The 13,491-nt window shown below is 40.7% G+C and overlaps 1 protein-coding gene across 1 annotated transcript in view; it reads right to left on the minus strand.

Annotated features, from left to right (window-relative positions):
- BMPER (BMP binding endothelial regulator) overlaps positions 1-13,491 on the minus strand; it is a 146,351-nt gene that overhangs the window by 35,069 nt on the left and 97,791 nt on the right. The window contains exon 13 of the mRNA XM_086468291.1: positions 8,308-8,644. Within this exon, the coding sequence (XP_086324417.1) occupies positions 8,308-8,644 (337 nt within the window). The remainder of the gene's footprint in view (positions 1-8,307; positions 8,645-13,491) is intronic.

Raw genomic sequence — 13,491 nt, forward strand, 5'->3', positions numbered from 1 at the left:
TAAAATAGGAGCTGAAATATAGTAGCTTTGCAGTTATGCATGTTAAAGGAAAGGTAATTAAAATTTCATGCTATGAGATGTAAACTGATCATCTCAGGGGCCTGAAAGGGATTTCTCCACCACAGTTGGCCAGCTACAATATGGGTGGGTTTCCTCTTCATTGCAACGCTTATTAGCCTCTGCCCAAGGCAGAATATGAGATCTGATGGGTCAGTTTCTTGAATTATTTATTCACAGAAATATACATATTACCATCAGCTAAGCATATCTGGATTTTATTTAAAATCAATATTGCAATAAAGCTTAAAACATAAAAAGATAAAATTAAATTAAAACAAACTAGCAAAGAAAGCCCTGCTGTGAATATGTCTTAAGAGGTTAATTGAAATAAGATCGAACAGAGGTCTGGGATTTTGTAGCAGCTCTAGTTAAAATTCTGTGGTACCTGACAGAGACATAGGGTTGCTTCCTCAGATGACGCTGACAACTTTTCTGAACAGCACCTCTCCAAAAAAGGGATTTATTTTTATTTATTCTAAAAAGAATACTTCAGTGTAGCAAGTATTTTTGCTTTGGCAATGGGTCAAGTTGCACCAAATGGCACGTGGTATCTTTTAAAACATTTCCACAAGGGAGGATATCATTCTGCTTTTCTACCAGTTCCACCCCATACTTGCTCTCCTCTTCTTTTTAAAAATGATGCATTGTATTATATTACTGAAACACCAGGGGTGTTTTCCAGAATGTGAAAGGGCCCTTTCCAAAAATTTTTATTAGTGTATGCAACAGGGATGCGCTCGTATTTTGCCATGATAGTCCTAGGGCTCGTTCATGCTTACTGTGAAACAGTGGCATTTTAAGATTGCAGTTTTAATTCAATATTTGAGGTTGGGAACTCTATATTAAAGAAGTTATGCCTAGGGCATGCTTAAAAGCTCTAGCCATCAGATACGCTTTGAAAAATATGAGGGACAGCAGACCTAGCATTGCAGGCTTTTTCTACAAACTTCTTACAGCCAAGAAGGAAGAACCACAAGTGAACTCAAGTTAGTGAAACACAGAGAGGATCTCTCAGTTGCCTGTGGCTAGACAAATTAGGTCTTCTGCCTTGGAAAGCCACCCTTCAGGTTTTCCCTGTGAAAAAAATGCCAAGCAGACAGGATCTGGGAGCCCTGATCTGAATGTGTTTCATTTTGTCTCCCCCAGTAAAGAATGGACTCGCTGTCTCTGAACCAGCTGCAGTTTTCTTGAATCATCTGTGGTACAGCAAATGGTGGGAAGGCTAACCAAGGTTTACTAACTCATGAAAGAGATTAGTGTAATAAACTTTCATGGGACAGGAACAGTCACAACGATGAAAACCTGTCACGCAAATATAGCAAAATTCCCATTGACTTCAGTGAATCAGGATTTTATCCCATGACTCCAAGGCACTGTAGAAAAACAAACAAAACCACCCTACCAAACCTCTGTTACAGATAATTCAGGAACAAAAAGTTCTGAGAATGCAGTCCATACTGACTAATGAGAAGGGCATTTATGTTACCCTACTTTTCTGTTAGATGTCTCCCCCTCTCCTCCCTTCCCCATAGCTCCTACCATCCTTCAGGATCATTTTTGTCTCAGTCAAACTGACCTTAACATTTTCACATGCAGAGTCTCACATCTGTCAGACACTGAGCAATACAGTGGAAGACAGTATTTGGTTATGAAACACCTGACTTGAATTTCATTGAGCCAGGTAATAAACCAGAAAGAAATTGAAGTTTTACTAGGCAGAAGCAGGTTTTTTTGTAATAATTCTCTATATACCTGCATGCATGATAATCATAAATTGAGTTATTTCCTGGAAAAGTGAGAAAAGAAGCCTCATACTGCACTTGCAACCAGTAGGAAATACCATCTCATTCAGTGTAAAAGGACAGCATCAGGTAGGGTTATGATCACGTAATTAGGTAAGCAAAACAAACACATTCCAGCCATGCCATCCTTTGAAGGAGACGAAACTTCCCTGGGTTTTAATCACAGAGTAGTATGCTGCTTCATCTGGTTTTCCTATAAAAACATCTTTCCTTGTTAAAAAAAAAAAACCCAAAACATTACCTTTCCATATAGGGAAGCACAAAGCGGGTCATCAGGGAAGCACGCACTTCTTGGCTGGAAGCAAGCCATGGACAGTCCCAGGTGAATAGTGTCTGTCCAACACCACAGTCTTGTCACATTTTGGAGCCCTCTCTACCCTCACCCCCACCCCATTCCCAATACCTCAACAGGAAAGGAGACATCTGTGAATCCTCTGGCACTGCTTCGATGTTTTACAGCTGTAATAACCACTGATACAAAGACAATAATATTTTCTGGCCCCAAATTCCTGAGCTACTTTTCTAAACAGACACAAGTGGATGGGGCTTGGTTATGTGAAAAATACCCCACTAGGGGCAGGGGTGTGGGGAAAGATGAAGAGGAATCATGATCTGCAGATAATTGAGCTTAGCTTGGCTGCAGATTTATCTTTTCTGACCACTCAACCTATTTCTCCAAATCCAAACTTCTCATCCTTAAATCTAAACAGTATTTTTCTGGCAGTTTGCACTCACTCTTGGCTACATCAGATGAAAAATACTTAAAGGAGAAGGCCTAAAACAGTGGTGATCTATAGCCTTATACATATGTGGCATTTTTGCAGTCCTCCTTACCATCAGCATATAGGTAGCAAAGTTTGATGCTTGCTGCTAGAAATCCCAAAGTGCATCAGACACTACAAAGTCCATTTTCTCCCATTTGTGAGCACTGTCAGTCACCAGCAGCGTAAGTCATGGTGCCTTGTACCTCTATGTCAGCAAGTTCATCACAGCCTTACACAATAGGCACAGGCTGACTATTTAGAAGTGGTTTGGGGAATAATGTCAATTCGTATAGGGGCATAAAGTAAAGGCAGCAGGCAGCCTGGCCAGATATGCATAGAGAATGTGTTCCTAAGCATCAATTGCTCTTGTAAGGGCTGGGAACACCAGCTCTCCCATTTAAGCTTAGTCCTTTGTGCATTTCTCCAATGCAGATCTGCAAAGGATCACTTTGTATAAGTAGAATAATATCAAGCAGAGTATTTCTGTACAGAAAGCCTGAATATTTAAGCACTTAACAATGCAAGCAACTAAAACTCCAGTGCTAACTTCAAATGGATGGAATTCTCAAAGATGCTGAACAGAGCAGACTAGAAAGTGGAGCACACAGCTCATAGGAAACTCAAGTCCTGGCACAGATTTGCTTAAAATCATACAATTATTATTTCAAATATCTTAAAATTCCTTTCTATACCAGAAGCTCCCTGGGTCCTACAGCTGCTCAGTAACAATTTGCCCAAGAAGCTGAGTAAATTGTTTCATCCTGAGCTCCTCTCTGTTGTGGTCACACTGCTGCTAGTACCCAGACTCGGGGCCAGCTTCAGGCAGGCAGTCTGACAGGCGCAGGAACATCCCTACTGTAGCACGAGGGCAAGTGGGAGCAATAGCCACTGGGTCTGTGAGGGGACCAGCCATGGACGGCTTCATGCCATCGATCCTTTTCTCAAATCAACACCACTGGTTTGACTTGAAGGGAGGGACAAGCCAGCTCTGCCCAGGGCTGGGTGGGAAGACAGATGTGGAAGCTGGTGCAGGAGCAGGAGCCGGGACAGAAGTCACTCTAGTTGGAGCTACAGCTGCCCTTTGGTTACACCACAGACGAGCCCTGGAGCAGCCCGGCCTCAGCTGGAGCAGCACAGGCAACTGCTGTGCCCACATGCACAGCCAGGACCGAAAACCTCGCAGGGAGAATTTTACAATATGCACCCTTGGCAGCAAACAGAGGGCTCCAGAGATCCCAGTTCCACCCATCCCTTTAACACTTGAAACCGGCTTTTCTGAAGTCATTCTTCAGCCTACATTTCTTCTGCACCATCCTGCTGAGTGAACATAGGGGCGTAACCACATGAATTTTACAGCTGTAGGACATCATTGTTAACAGGGAAAAAAACCTTCAAACCTTCTGCTTCAAAGCCACAAACCCTTGGTCCCCATCTTAAATAGAGCTCATAATTAACTTAGCAATGCTATGGCTCACATGCTCTCTGCAGCCATTCATGGCATATCTGTCAAACTTAATAACAGGGAGCCGATGGACTACACAACATTACAATTTATGCTCTAACCCTAAACAATAATATTTTCTCTAGTTAAGTGGAAATTTTTAGAAAAACTGCAAGACTGCAGCAGTTAATTGCATAAAGTTAATTTCGTTAACTGAAATAGAAACTCATTAACTGATTAACTGAGAGCTAAGATGGAGTAATGTCAGCACAGTGACAAGCAACATTTAAGACAAGAACTGCAATAAAGTAGATTTGCAATTTCTGGATGTATTTGATGAACAGATTCAAACAAATGAAGCTATTACTATGTTAATTAGTGCTTGCCATAAAATACTGAATGTGATTAAATTCAAGTGTTTGAGACAAAAACATACCTCTTATGACAGTTACAAAAGTGAAAAAGAATAAATAATTATTTGGTCTGCTGTTGTCTGTTTAAAACAATAATAATTATAATAATAGCAACAATAACAAAAATATATAACAATAACAACAGTAGGAAGAACAATAACAATGAAAAGAAGTCTCAAGAGTTTGGAGCACAAATTTTCTAATCTCAAATGAGGAAAAAATCTACTGCATGGCAAAAGCAAGACATTGAGTATTTTTCCAAAGGAAGGTCCCAAGAGGCGTCAGCCATGGCTCAGCAAAACAGGCATGGGGGCATCCTGGGCACCTGTCTGCCCTGCCACGTTGCTCCCTGGCCTCACTGGGGCTGGAGTCACCTCCAGACCCCTGCTCCAGAACAGCTTGAAGATACACAATGACGTCAGCCATGAGGTAGGGCTTGGTGAGCACAGAAAGTCTTCTTCTTCCTCAAGTCCCCTAAGCTCCCCAAATCCTCATCCAAGAGTTTAAATAGTACCATAATATTTCTTGATAATGTGATAGAGCTTTTTCTGGTAATAGCAGCATGAGAAATTCAGATGGTATCGTCTATTTTTAGTGCTACTTATACTCAAGAGCAGCTTCAGGAGTCTGAGTGCAAGCTTTATTGCATACATGGTCAAAGTATCCCCTCTAGAAACCTGCTACTGAGTAACCTTAGTAACATTTTCTTTTTTTGGCAAGGACTAATCCAGGATGCTTAGCCACATTAAAATACCAAAATAGACAAGTGGCGATGGTGATGACTGTCACTGCTAATCTCTTCTTCACCCAGACTTTGCCAAAATCTCCTGGAAATTCAAAATAATTTCCCTGCTTAATGATCTTGCCTCCATAAAGTTCAACCCCAAGGGTTATTTTTAGAGTATTACTCATGAGTACTAAACAACTAGCAATGCATCAAAGACAAACAAAAAATACCAACCCAAAACTAAACAAAACAAACCACAATTAAAAGGCCATAAAACGTGTCTAGTTACAAAACAAAGTGGTATAAAATTAGATACTAAAACTGTTAGTTTGGACTATTCCAAAATCCCTTCTTGTGCGCTTATATTGTGCTTTCTTCTACCATGTGCTTTGCAGAGAAACAAAAGTCACCAAAGTCACAACATCAAGAAAAGGGTTAAGGGCAAGGTGCACAACCATTTCTCCTAAGGCATCACAGGACTATCAAAGTCAAGCTCAGGAGTCAGCTGTTTTTCACCCCACAACCACACAGCTAGGTCTCTGCTCTTTAAAACATTAACCATATCCTTTTCACCTACCAATCATGACAATCTTGCTGTATATCTTTTTTTTTGATCACTAACAAAAGGAGAAACTACAACTGTAAAAAGAACGAGACTTAAAATTAATTTGAGACATCTTCACAGAGATCTCCTCAGTAACACAACATCAGACAAATGTTTGCAATGCATTGTTCGCTGCCTTTTTTGGTATTTGGAGAAAACACACCCTAATTCGTAATGTTCCTGCTGAGTTTATTTCTATTTCTGAGAATTCTTATTAACAGCAGGTCACTACCAGAGCAGCATAATGAAAATGAAGCAATGTTGATAATATAGGCAAGAATGACCAAGAAAGGTTAACTCTTGGGAATGCAGAATTTCAGGTGGAAAAATTCCATAATACATAATGTTGGAGGGTAAAAACTGAGAAGCTATTCATTTCAAAGAGATGAACAGAAAAAGGAAAGAACCTGACCCTACCATTCTGCCTCTTCACTTCTTTTACTGCTAGGAGCTTGTTCGTAGTTGGAAAGAAGATTTTTTGTTAAACCTAGCCTGAAATTAGAAAACATTGACTAAATATGCTTTTCTAAAAGACCTCAGCAAAAATGGTAAATGCTAATTTAAATTTCTTTTAATAGTAATGTAAATTTTCATCACCAGTAATGGGTTCTTTGAAAAAAATGCAAATCCTTAAGTACTCATATTTATACTTAGACACACACACGCGTATTTATGTACGCAACGATTTATGTTAGAAAGGTTCCCAGAACTTTCTTGAATGTATGTCCCATAATCGTTACCTCCTTGCAGGAATTTCCTAGTATCAAAAATGGCCACAGTCATCGAATAAGTTGCTTGCTACAACTTTATATGTTTCTAACAAAAAATAACTTTCTACTAAATATCTTTCTGTACTAGATTTCTACATAATATAATTTATATTTTATCTTTGATTCCTGTATTGGGAGCTGAGCATTCCATCAGCTGGCAACATCTAAATGGAAGCAAATGAACAGCTACTTCTGACAGAATATGATGGTCATTCTGACATAAAGTTTCCTTGAGGAAATCAGACTTTTCTACAAAAGGACACAATGAAATTAAATACTTGCTTGATTTCGTTGTCTTTCCAGGACAAACAGAAGACATAGTTTTGAAGAAACAGAAATGCTCTACAGTAATTCTTGTGTGCAAGCATGTAGAGATCTTTTTTCTGGCTGCTGTAGCCAAAATATAAATCATTTTCCGCTGTGGTGTCAGGAAGTGTATTGCACTCAATTAATCATGAGCTACTTTAAAAAAGGGACAAAAATCCACTGCAAAATGAAACAAATCTCTCTGTGCCTGTTTTCCATTTGCATTGTCATCACTTACCTTTAGAAGACGATGGAAGTGAGATGGGAATGTTGCTGAAAAGCATTCAACAGACCCTGTGTGCATGTGTTAGCATCTCTAGTGCTCTCTGCTGTGCCTCCAGCCATTGTAAAAGATAAAGTATTATACCCTGCACACAATATAATCTTCAGTCTTTGCCAGGCTCCTAGCGCAGGGATACACTACAGCAAACTAAATGCAGAAGCATGTAGACTACAAGCCAAGCTGTGTGTCGTTTTCTAGCATTTCCCAGTCCCTGACGTATTCTGCTGGGGTAGATAAAAGTCTTTCTGTCTCATTATAAAAGAAGAGGAAAGACAATTCATAAGGGAAATGGAGTCATTTTTGAAAGCTTTTCCTAATAAACCCAACAGTTCAGCAGATGTGCACAAGTGGGGAAAGCTGGGAGCACAGAGATCAGGCAGCTCCATCCACCATCATACAACTGTGACTTGGCTTGCTTTTATCTTTTATGTCAAGCAATCAAAAGAAAAGCCAATTTTATTTACTGAGTGAGAGGCAAATAAATTCATGCCAATTAAAGAACAGAAATGATACCTCTGTGATTTAGACGGGAAGCATTTTAAAGATAAAAATTTTAAAATAATACATTCAGACAAGGCTTCTAGATCCTCACCGGCCTCCCTTGCTCCCAGGGGAGGATGGGCATACACTGAACTTTTTGTTAACACTCTTCTTTCAAACTCTCAACTCAGAAACTACACCATCCAAGAGGCACTAGTAATATTTAATATCCCTGCTTTAATAAAGTAATTTTGAAAATGCTCCTGGGAAAACACACTTCTCTGGACCACAAGCAAGAGCAATTAAAGTCAGCCTCAACTTTACAGCTGACTTTGAAATCAGAAAGAGCTTACCAAAATGTTTTGAAGTTTCTTCCCCCTCTTTCCTCAGTCTTGAAAAGTACTTTTTCTCTAGGTGATCACAAGTCTGCCTGACTTTCTCACTGTTGGCTGCTTGGGTCTTTATTAACCCAGGAACATCTTCTTCTGATTCCTGACTCAGAAAAGCTCATCATAATGTAACTCTAAGCCTGTATATTAATTCTTAGCAAAAGCAGCTCAAAACATGTGCTTAACTACTACTGAAATTGGGCCAGCTGTGTGTTTTTTCTCCTCGCAGAGTAACTTACTATCTCCCTCCGCAGCAAGCCACGCTTACCGGTAAAATGTGGTATAATCCACCGTTGAATGACAGCTCTGAAACTCCCACGCTTTGAGTTTCTGGCATTCCCGATGAGCTCGGAGTTTCACCCTGACTGTACCATGACAGAGCTCGGGCACCGGTTTTCTCTGTGGGCGGCTGCAGAACTCATTGGACTCCACGCGCCAGGATTCAGCAAAGTCATCCACATCAAACTTAAAATTCCCATCCCCCCCAATGAGGTCATCTCGCTTGTGCCCATTGTAATTGCCACAGAGACCACAGAGTTTGCCTTTCAGATGGGGCGCAGCCATGACTTCCACAAAACTGTCTCCATCCCATGAGATTTCCAAGCCTAATAAAGAGACCAGATAAAAACACACACACACAAAAAAAAAGAGAAGAAGACATTGAGGATAATAAACTGTGCCTTATGTTTGTGAAACAGTGTTCACGGGAACCTAAACAAAGCCATTGCCTTCCTTCTGATAATGTTGTTAGATTTCTATATACCTCCCAGTAAGTGCCTCTGGCAAACGTAGTGTTTCTTAAATCACAGTCAATTACAACACACTCATGCCTGTCTCTGTTTATTTTTGTTGCTCCTTGCTAATCAATGGGGTTATCCTGAAAACTCTGGAGCAAAGGCAGAACTACTCTCAACATCGGAAGAGGGCTCTTGCAAAATTCTGCAAATTGAATTTGCTAGGGCAAATTTCTATCTGATTTCGCCAGGGGCCCAGAAATTCAGCCATTGTCAGCCATTGCACAGGTCATGGGCATACAAAGGTGTCTATGACCCATGAGACTCCACTAGTGACCACCTTATGGAAAACATCCTTTTCTTGCCTGCAAAGCTGACACTGATCACTCATTTGGATGAATACCACTGTTCCAATACAAATACTTTACTTTGTGTGGGTAAAAAGAGTTAAAAAGATGACCACAAAGATATGTCAGATGGTTAATACTGTTGTAAGAAGGCATTCTGAACTGGATTCAAATTGTTCATTCAAAAGTTGTTAGTTCCCAGCCTTTTCCAGTTGTCTTCATAAGTTAGCAACACTGAGGAATGATAGTAAACATCTAACCTTCATCGAGTGGCTTGGACCTAAGTGCTTTGCTACAATCTGTTTTACAGTAAGGTTTTGCGCGTCTAGTATATCAAAATAGCCTTCTGTGGGTGAAATCCATTTTATCTGTCTGTACCCATCTAAAAGCTAGGTGTCTAGCTTAAGTCAGATGCCTGGGCCCTCTGTTTGATGGAGAGAAACATGCAGCTCTGGGTCACAAGATCGGTGTCTAATGCAGAGGGAATGAACTACTTTCTGAATGCCTTTCTGTTTCCAGTGATACTCCAGAGGGCCCAGAAATCAGGTGGAGACTGAACTTCTAGTTTTTCCCTGAGTGATTGTAAATTAAATTAATTCCATCCTTTGAGGAGTAAATATGTGTCTCATAAGGGAAAGCAATTTTGGTATCATATGTGAAAAAAAGAACATCAAGAATCACTGCTGCTTAACTTCTACCCAAAAAATGGCCTTTCTTTTATTTATTTCCAATGTCTGATGAATGCTACTTCACATCTCTGCAGTAACCCTGCATCTGAAGATCACAAATCATTTTGCTGTTGTGACTTTATTCCCATAAAGTACCTGCGTGCAGCGGTTAGTTAAGGATAAACACAGGAACTTGCTTTTAAACAGGGTAATCCAGATCTTACTCTCTTCTCCCTGCCTGGCCAAGAATACCAAACAGCATCACTCCATGGTGCAAGACTGGGGCTTCACTCCAGCTTTTTACATTTGCTGTGTGGGCTGGCCTAACACCACCCTTTCCTCTTGTAAATCAGTGCTTGTCACTATGTGATCCAAATCCTGCCCTATCCTGATGTAAGTAATTAACATACCAGTGACTCACTTCAAAGCTGGAACCCTTCCTTTAGCAACACAACCCATTGTCTCCTATGACAATTCCTACCCACACCACAGAGAAACAGGGTGAGGCTCAAACAGCAATCATGGCTACAGAAGGGGTACTCTGCCATCGGTACATACTGTCCTGGCACTTGTGTGGTTTACACCGTATCACCTAGAGTTTGGGAAACTATTTACCCAGCAAGGTTGTACAGATAATTCTGCATCACTGGTCTCTACAGTCTATTGCATCATGTTTTCTTATCACTATAGGTTAGCAATGATAGCACAAATATGTCCTGAGCTGACTATGCCTGAAAGCAGTTTCAAATTATCTAATAAACCCAGAATGGTATAGGCCCACTGTGTTCTCCTCCAAAGGCACTTTACGCCCAGCCAACTGAGAAATTGTGCAAGACTACAATTGTTAACAAGGCCAGCACGGTGGCAAGGGGGAAAGCTGCCTTTTAAGCTGCTGCATACATTATCATTGCTGGACAAATTCAAATTCCAGCTGTCTTTGCTTCTGACAATGCTGAACAAAACAAAACACAGCTTGATTTGCAGACACCAGATTAATACTGCTGTGCTGGCATTTAGAAAAACCTTGCCATTAACTTATAAACTAAGATTTCTTCAGATTTGAGAAACATATGAACTTTCTCAAAGCTTGAAACATCAAGATCCAAATTCTCAGACAGTTCTCTTCAGAAAATAACTCCAGTTTTTAAGGTGGTGTTCAACTTCTTCCCCAAATGAGCTCCCTCAGAAGCTACTGACTTTAACCAGGGTCACAAAAGACTGGCTAATAATTCTATCTTAATTTTCCTTTTACAACTTTTTTTCTTAAGCCAAGACTTCCTGACTTTCAGTGAAAGCACTCAAGTTCATTATGAAAGATTAACTCTAAAATTATCCTTAGTATTTGTGTGTCCTGTGTGAGAGTAAAGTTAACCTACTTGTTACATGTTGCTCTGTGAACTCTAGGTATGCAGACAAGAATAACATAAAATTATGACTTTTCATCTCAGCATATAAAAATGCACATTTTTGAATCTAGAGAGTCCTTCTTCAATTACTGGATTTGATTCAAGAGACTCACAGTTTAACCACCACAAAAGGATGTACTTTCCTCTAGCTAGGTATTGTTTAATTACACTATAGTCTGCTGTAGTTGCTCAGATGGAAGGGTAATTTCTAGCTTTGATGAACAGCCTAAAGGTTTCTGTCCATAATGAAGCTTATTCCCTTTTGGGGTAACAAGGAAGGGAATTTACTACTACATGCATGATAATTTTGTCGGAGCCTGACTGCACTGTGCTGTGTGTGCCTTTTTGTTTGTTCACAAGCAAAAAATTAAGTTGGTTACTGTAAACCAACAAGTGCTGTGACAGACAGGATCATTGTACAGACCGATGTTTGAAATGGTCTCCTTGGCAGACAGAAATTGTTTGGAAGAGGTTCTTGGTGCCTATACCTCCCCTTTCCCTCCCCCGCCCCAAATGGATGAGTTTCGCATTCACTTGGACAAGGATCAGAATCCAAGAGATGTGAAGCCAAAGGATGCAGCATCTGTCCCATCTGGGGATGTGCAGATAAGGAATATTCTCTGAGTTACTTTTTAGGGTTTTCCAACTTTCCCCTTTCTTTGAAGGATGCTTAACCAACTTGTTACTTGATTTCTTAACTTGGCACACTATGTGCTCTATTACATTTTTTAAAAATCCTTCTGGATTTATGCACATCACACACCGAGTTCCCTATGCTGGGAACTCCCATCAATTGTTCTGCATGATTTTTCATGGTAAAGGCATCCTCAAGAACTGGCAGACCACTCTTCCCTAAATATTTAGCGCCAAAGTGGTACAGAAAACCTTAGTAAAGCAGCTTCATGCAAAAGATCAGCACAGAAATACCAAGAAAAACAAATGCTCCTGTACTAAAGGGACAGATAAGTAACACCAGCCCTGTAACCCTCTGCTCTCTTGTCTTTTTAACACAGAAATTTTAGACAAGGACTCATCACCATTCCAACCACGTTCATGACGAAGTACCTGAAAGTGCAGGGTTCCAGAATTGCTGCTTCGTGGCATCCAGGGCTACAGCTGGTGAGGAATTTAGCAACAAAACAGGTTTTCACTGCAAAATGCCAATTCATCAGAACTGAAATGCTTCAGGGAGACATATCAGATTCAATGAACTTCCAACACAGCACAGGCAAGGCTCCAAGCTGCTTTCCTGCCAGCTTGCCTGGTGGGCTGCCTGGAAGCCTGGATTCTCAGGATATGAAGCTCCAGGACAGCCCTGCCATGCAGATTGCCCTGTAGGCAGGGACCACAAGGCTTCCTGAAGCTTTGGGCTCCCCTGTTTTACCCGGAGCTCAGCTCCCAGCTCTGCAAAAGGAAAACTAAAAGCTGTGGGAATGCCAGTTGAGCTGTAAGCACCAGACCCTGTGCTTCCCAGCCCAGTTTTACTTTGAATTTTGCTTCTAGTGCAGTGGTTTTGCTTATTTTTCATTACTTCCTTCCTCCCCCTTTTTTCACCCTACACTGGGAAAGTCTGTATTTTTTAAAAAATCAATGTTTCATTCTGAAATAGAGAAAATTCCTCAATTTTTTTTGCCCCTGGCAGTAGGAATTTCCTGTGGAACAAAAGGTTTGTCTTTAAACCAGTTCTACTCAGCACATTCCTCCTCTCTATAGCCTCTCTGCTGCTTGTCCTCTCCCAGCAAAATGGACCCATGCCGTTCCGCTGCTTTCCAGGCCTTATGTGCTATGGAAAGGAGGACTTGGCCCATCGTTCTGTGTTCAGCAAGAGAAACCCGATCCTGCTCCGTTAAGGGGAGGAATTATTTAGGCTATAATTTGCAGTGATTACACACTGTTTGGTACGTTGTCATATGCCATGTTTGCACTCCCTCTGCCAACACATGGACAAGGATGTGTGTAGTCATTTATTAGGCTTGCACCAGAGACAAATGGAATAGCAGCAGGATTAGCTGTCATTCATCTTCGATTGAAAACCTTTCCTTGGCCTGTGGTTGGCTAATGAAATCCACATCACCAGAATTCATAGCATTCAGCTGGCTGCAAAGAGAAACCCTCAAGATGCTTTTAATTAGAAGTTGTGAATAATGGTCAACTTGTGTGCATTTTACAGACAGCCACAAAAATCTGCATTGCCACTTTGAGGAATGAGCCCAGAGCCGGGATCCACATTATGCAGACTTACATTTCCAGGGGCTATATGAACAGGTGTCTAAATTCTCAGCTTAACAGTGGGTGCT

The sequence above is a fragment of the Leptosomus discolor genome, chromosome 7 (genome assembly GCF_034619465.1).
Source record: "Leptosomus discolor isolate bLepDis1 chromosome 7, bLepDis1.hap2, whole genome shotgun sequence".
Lineage (NCBI taxonomy): Eukaryota > Metazoa > Chordata > Aves > Leptosomiformes > Leptosomidae > Leptosomus > Leptosomus discolor.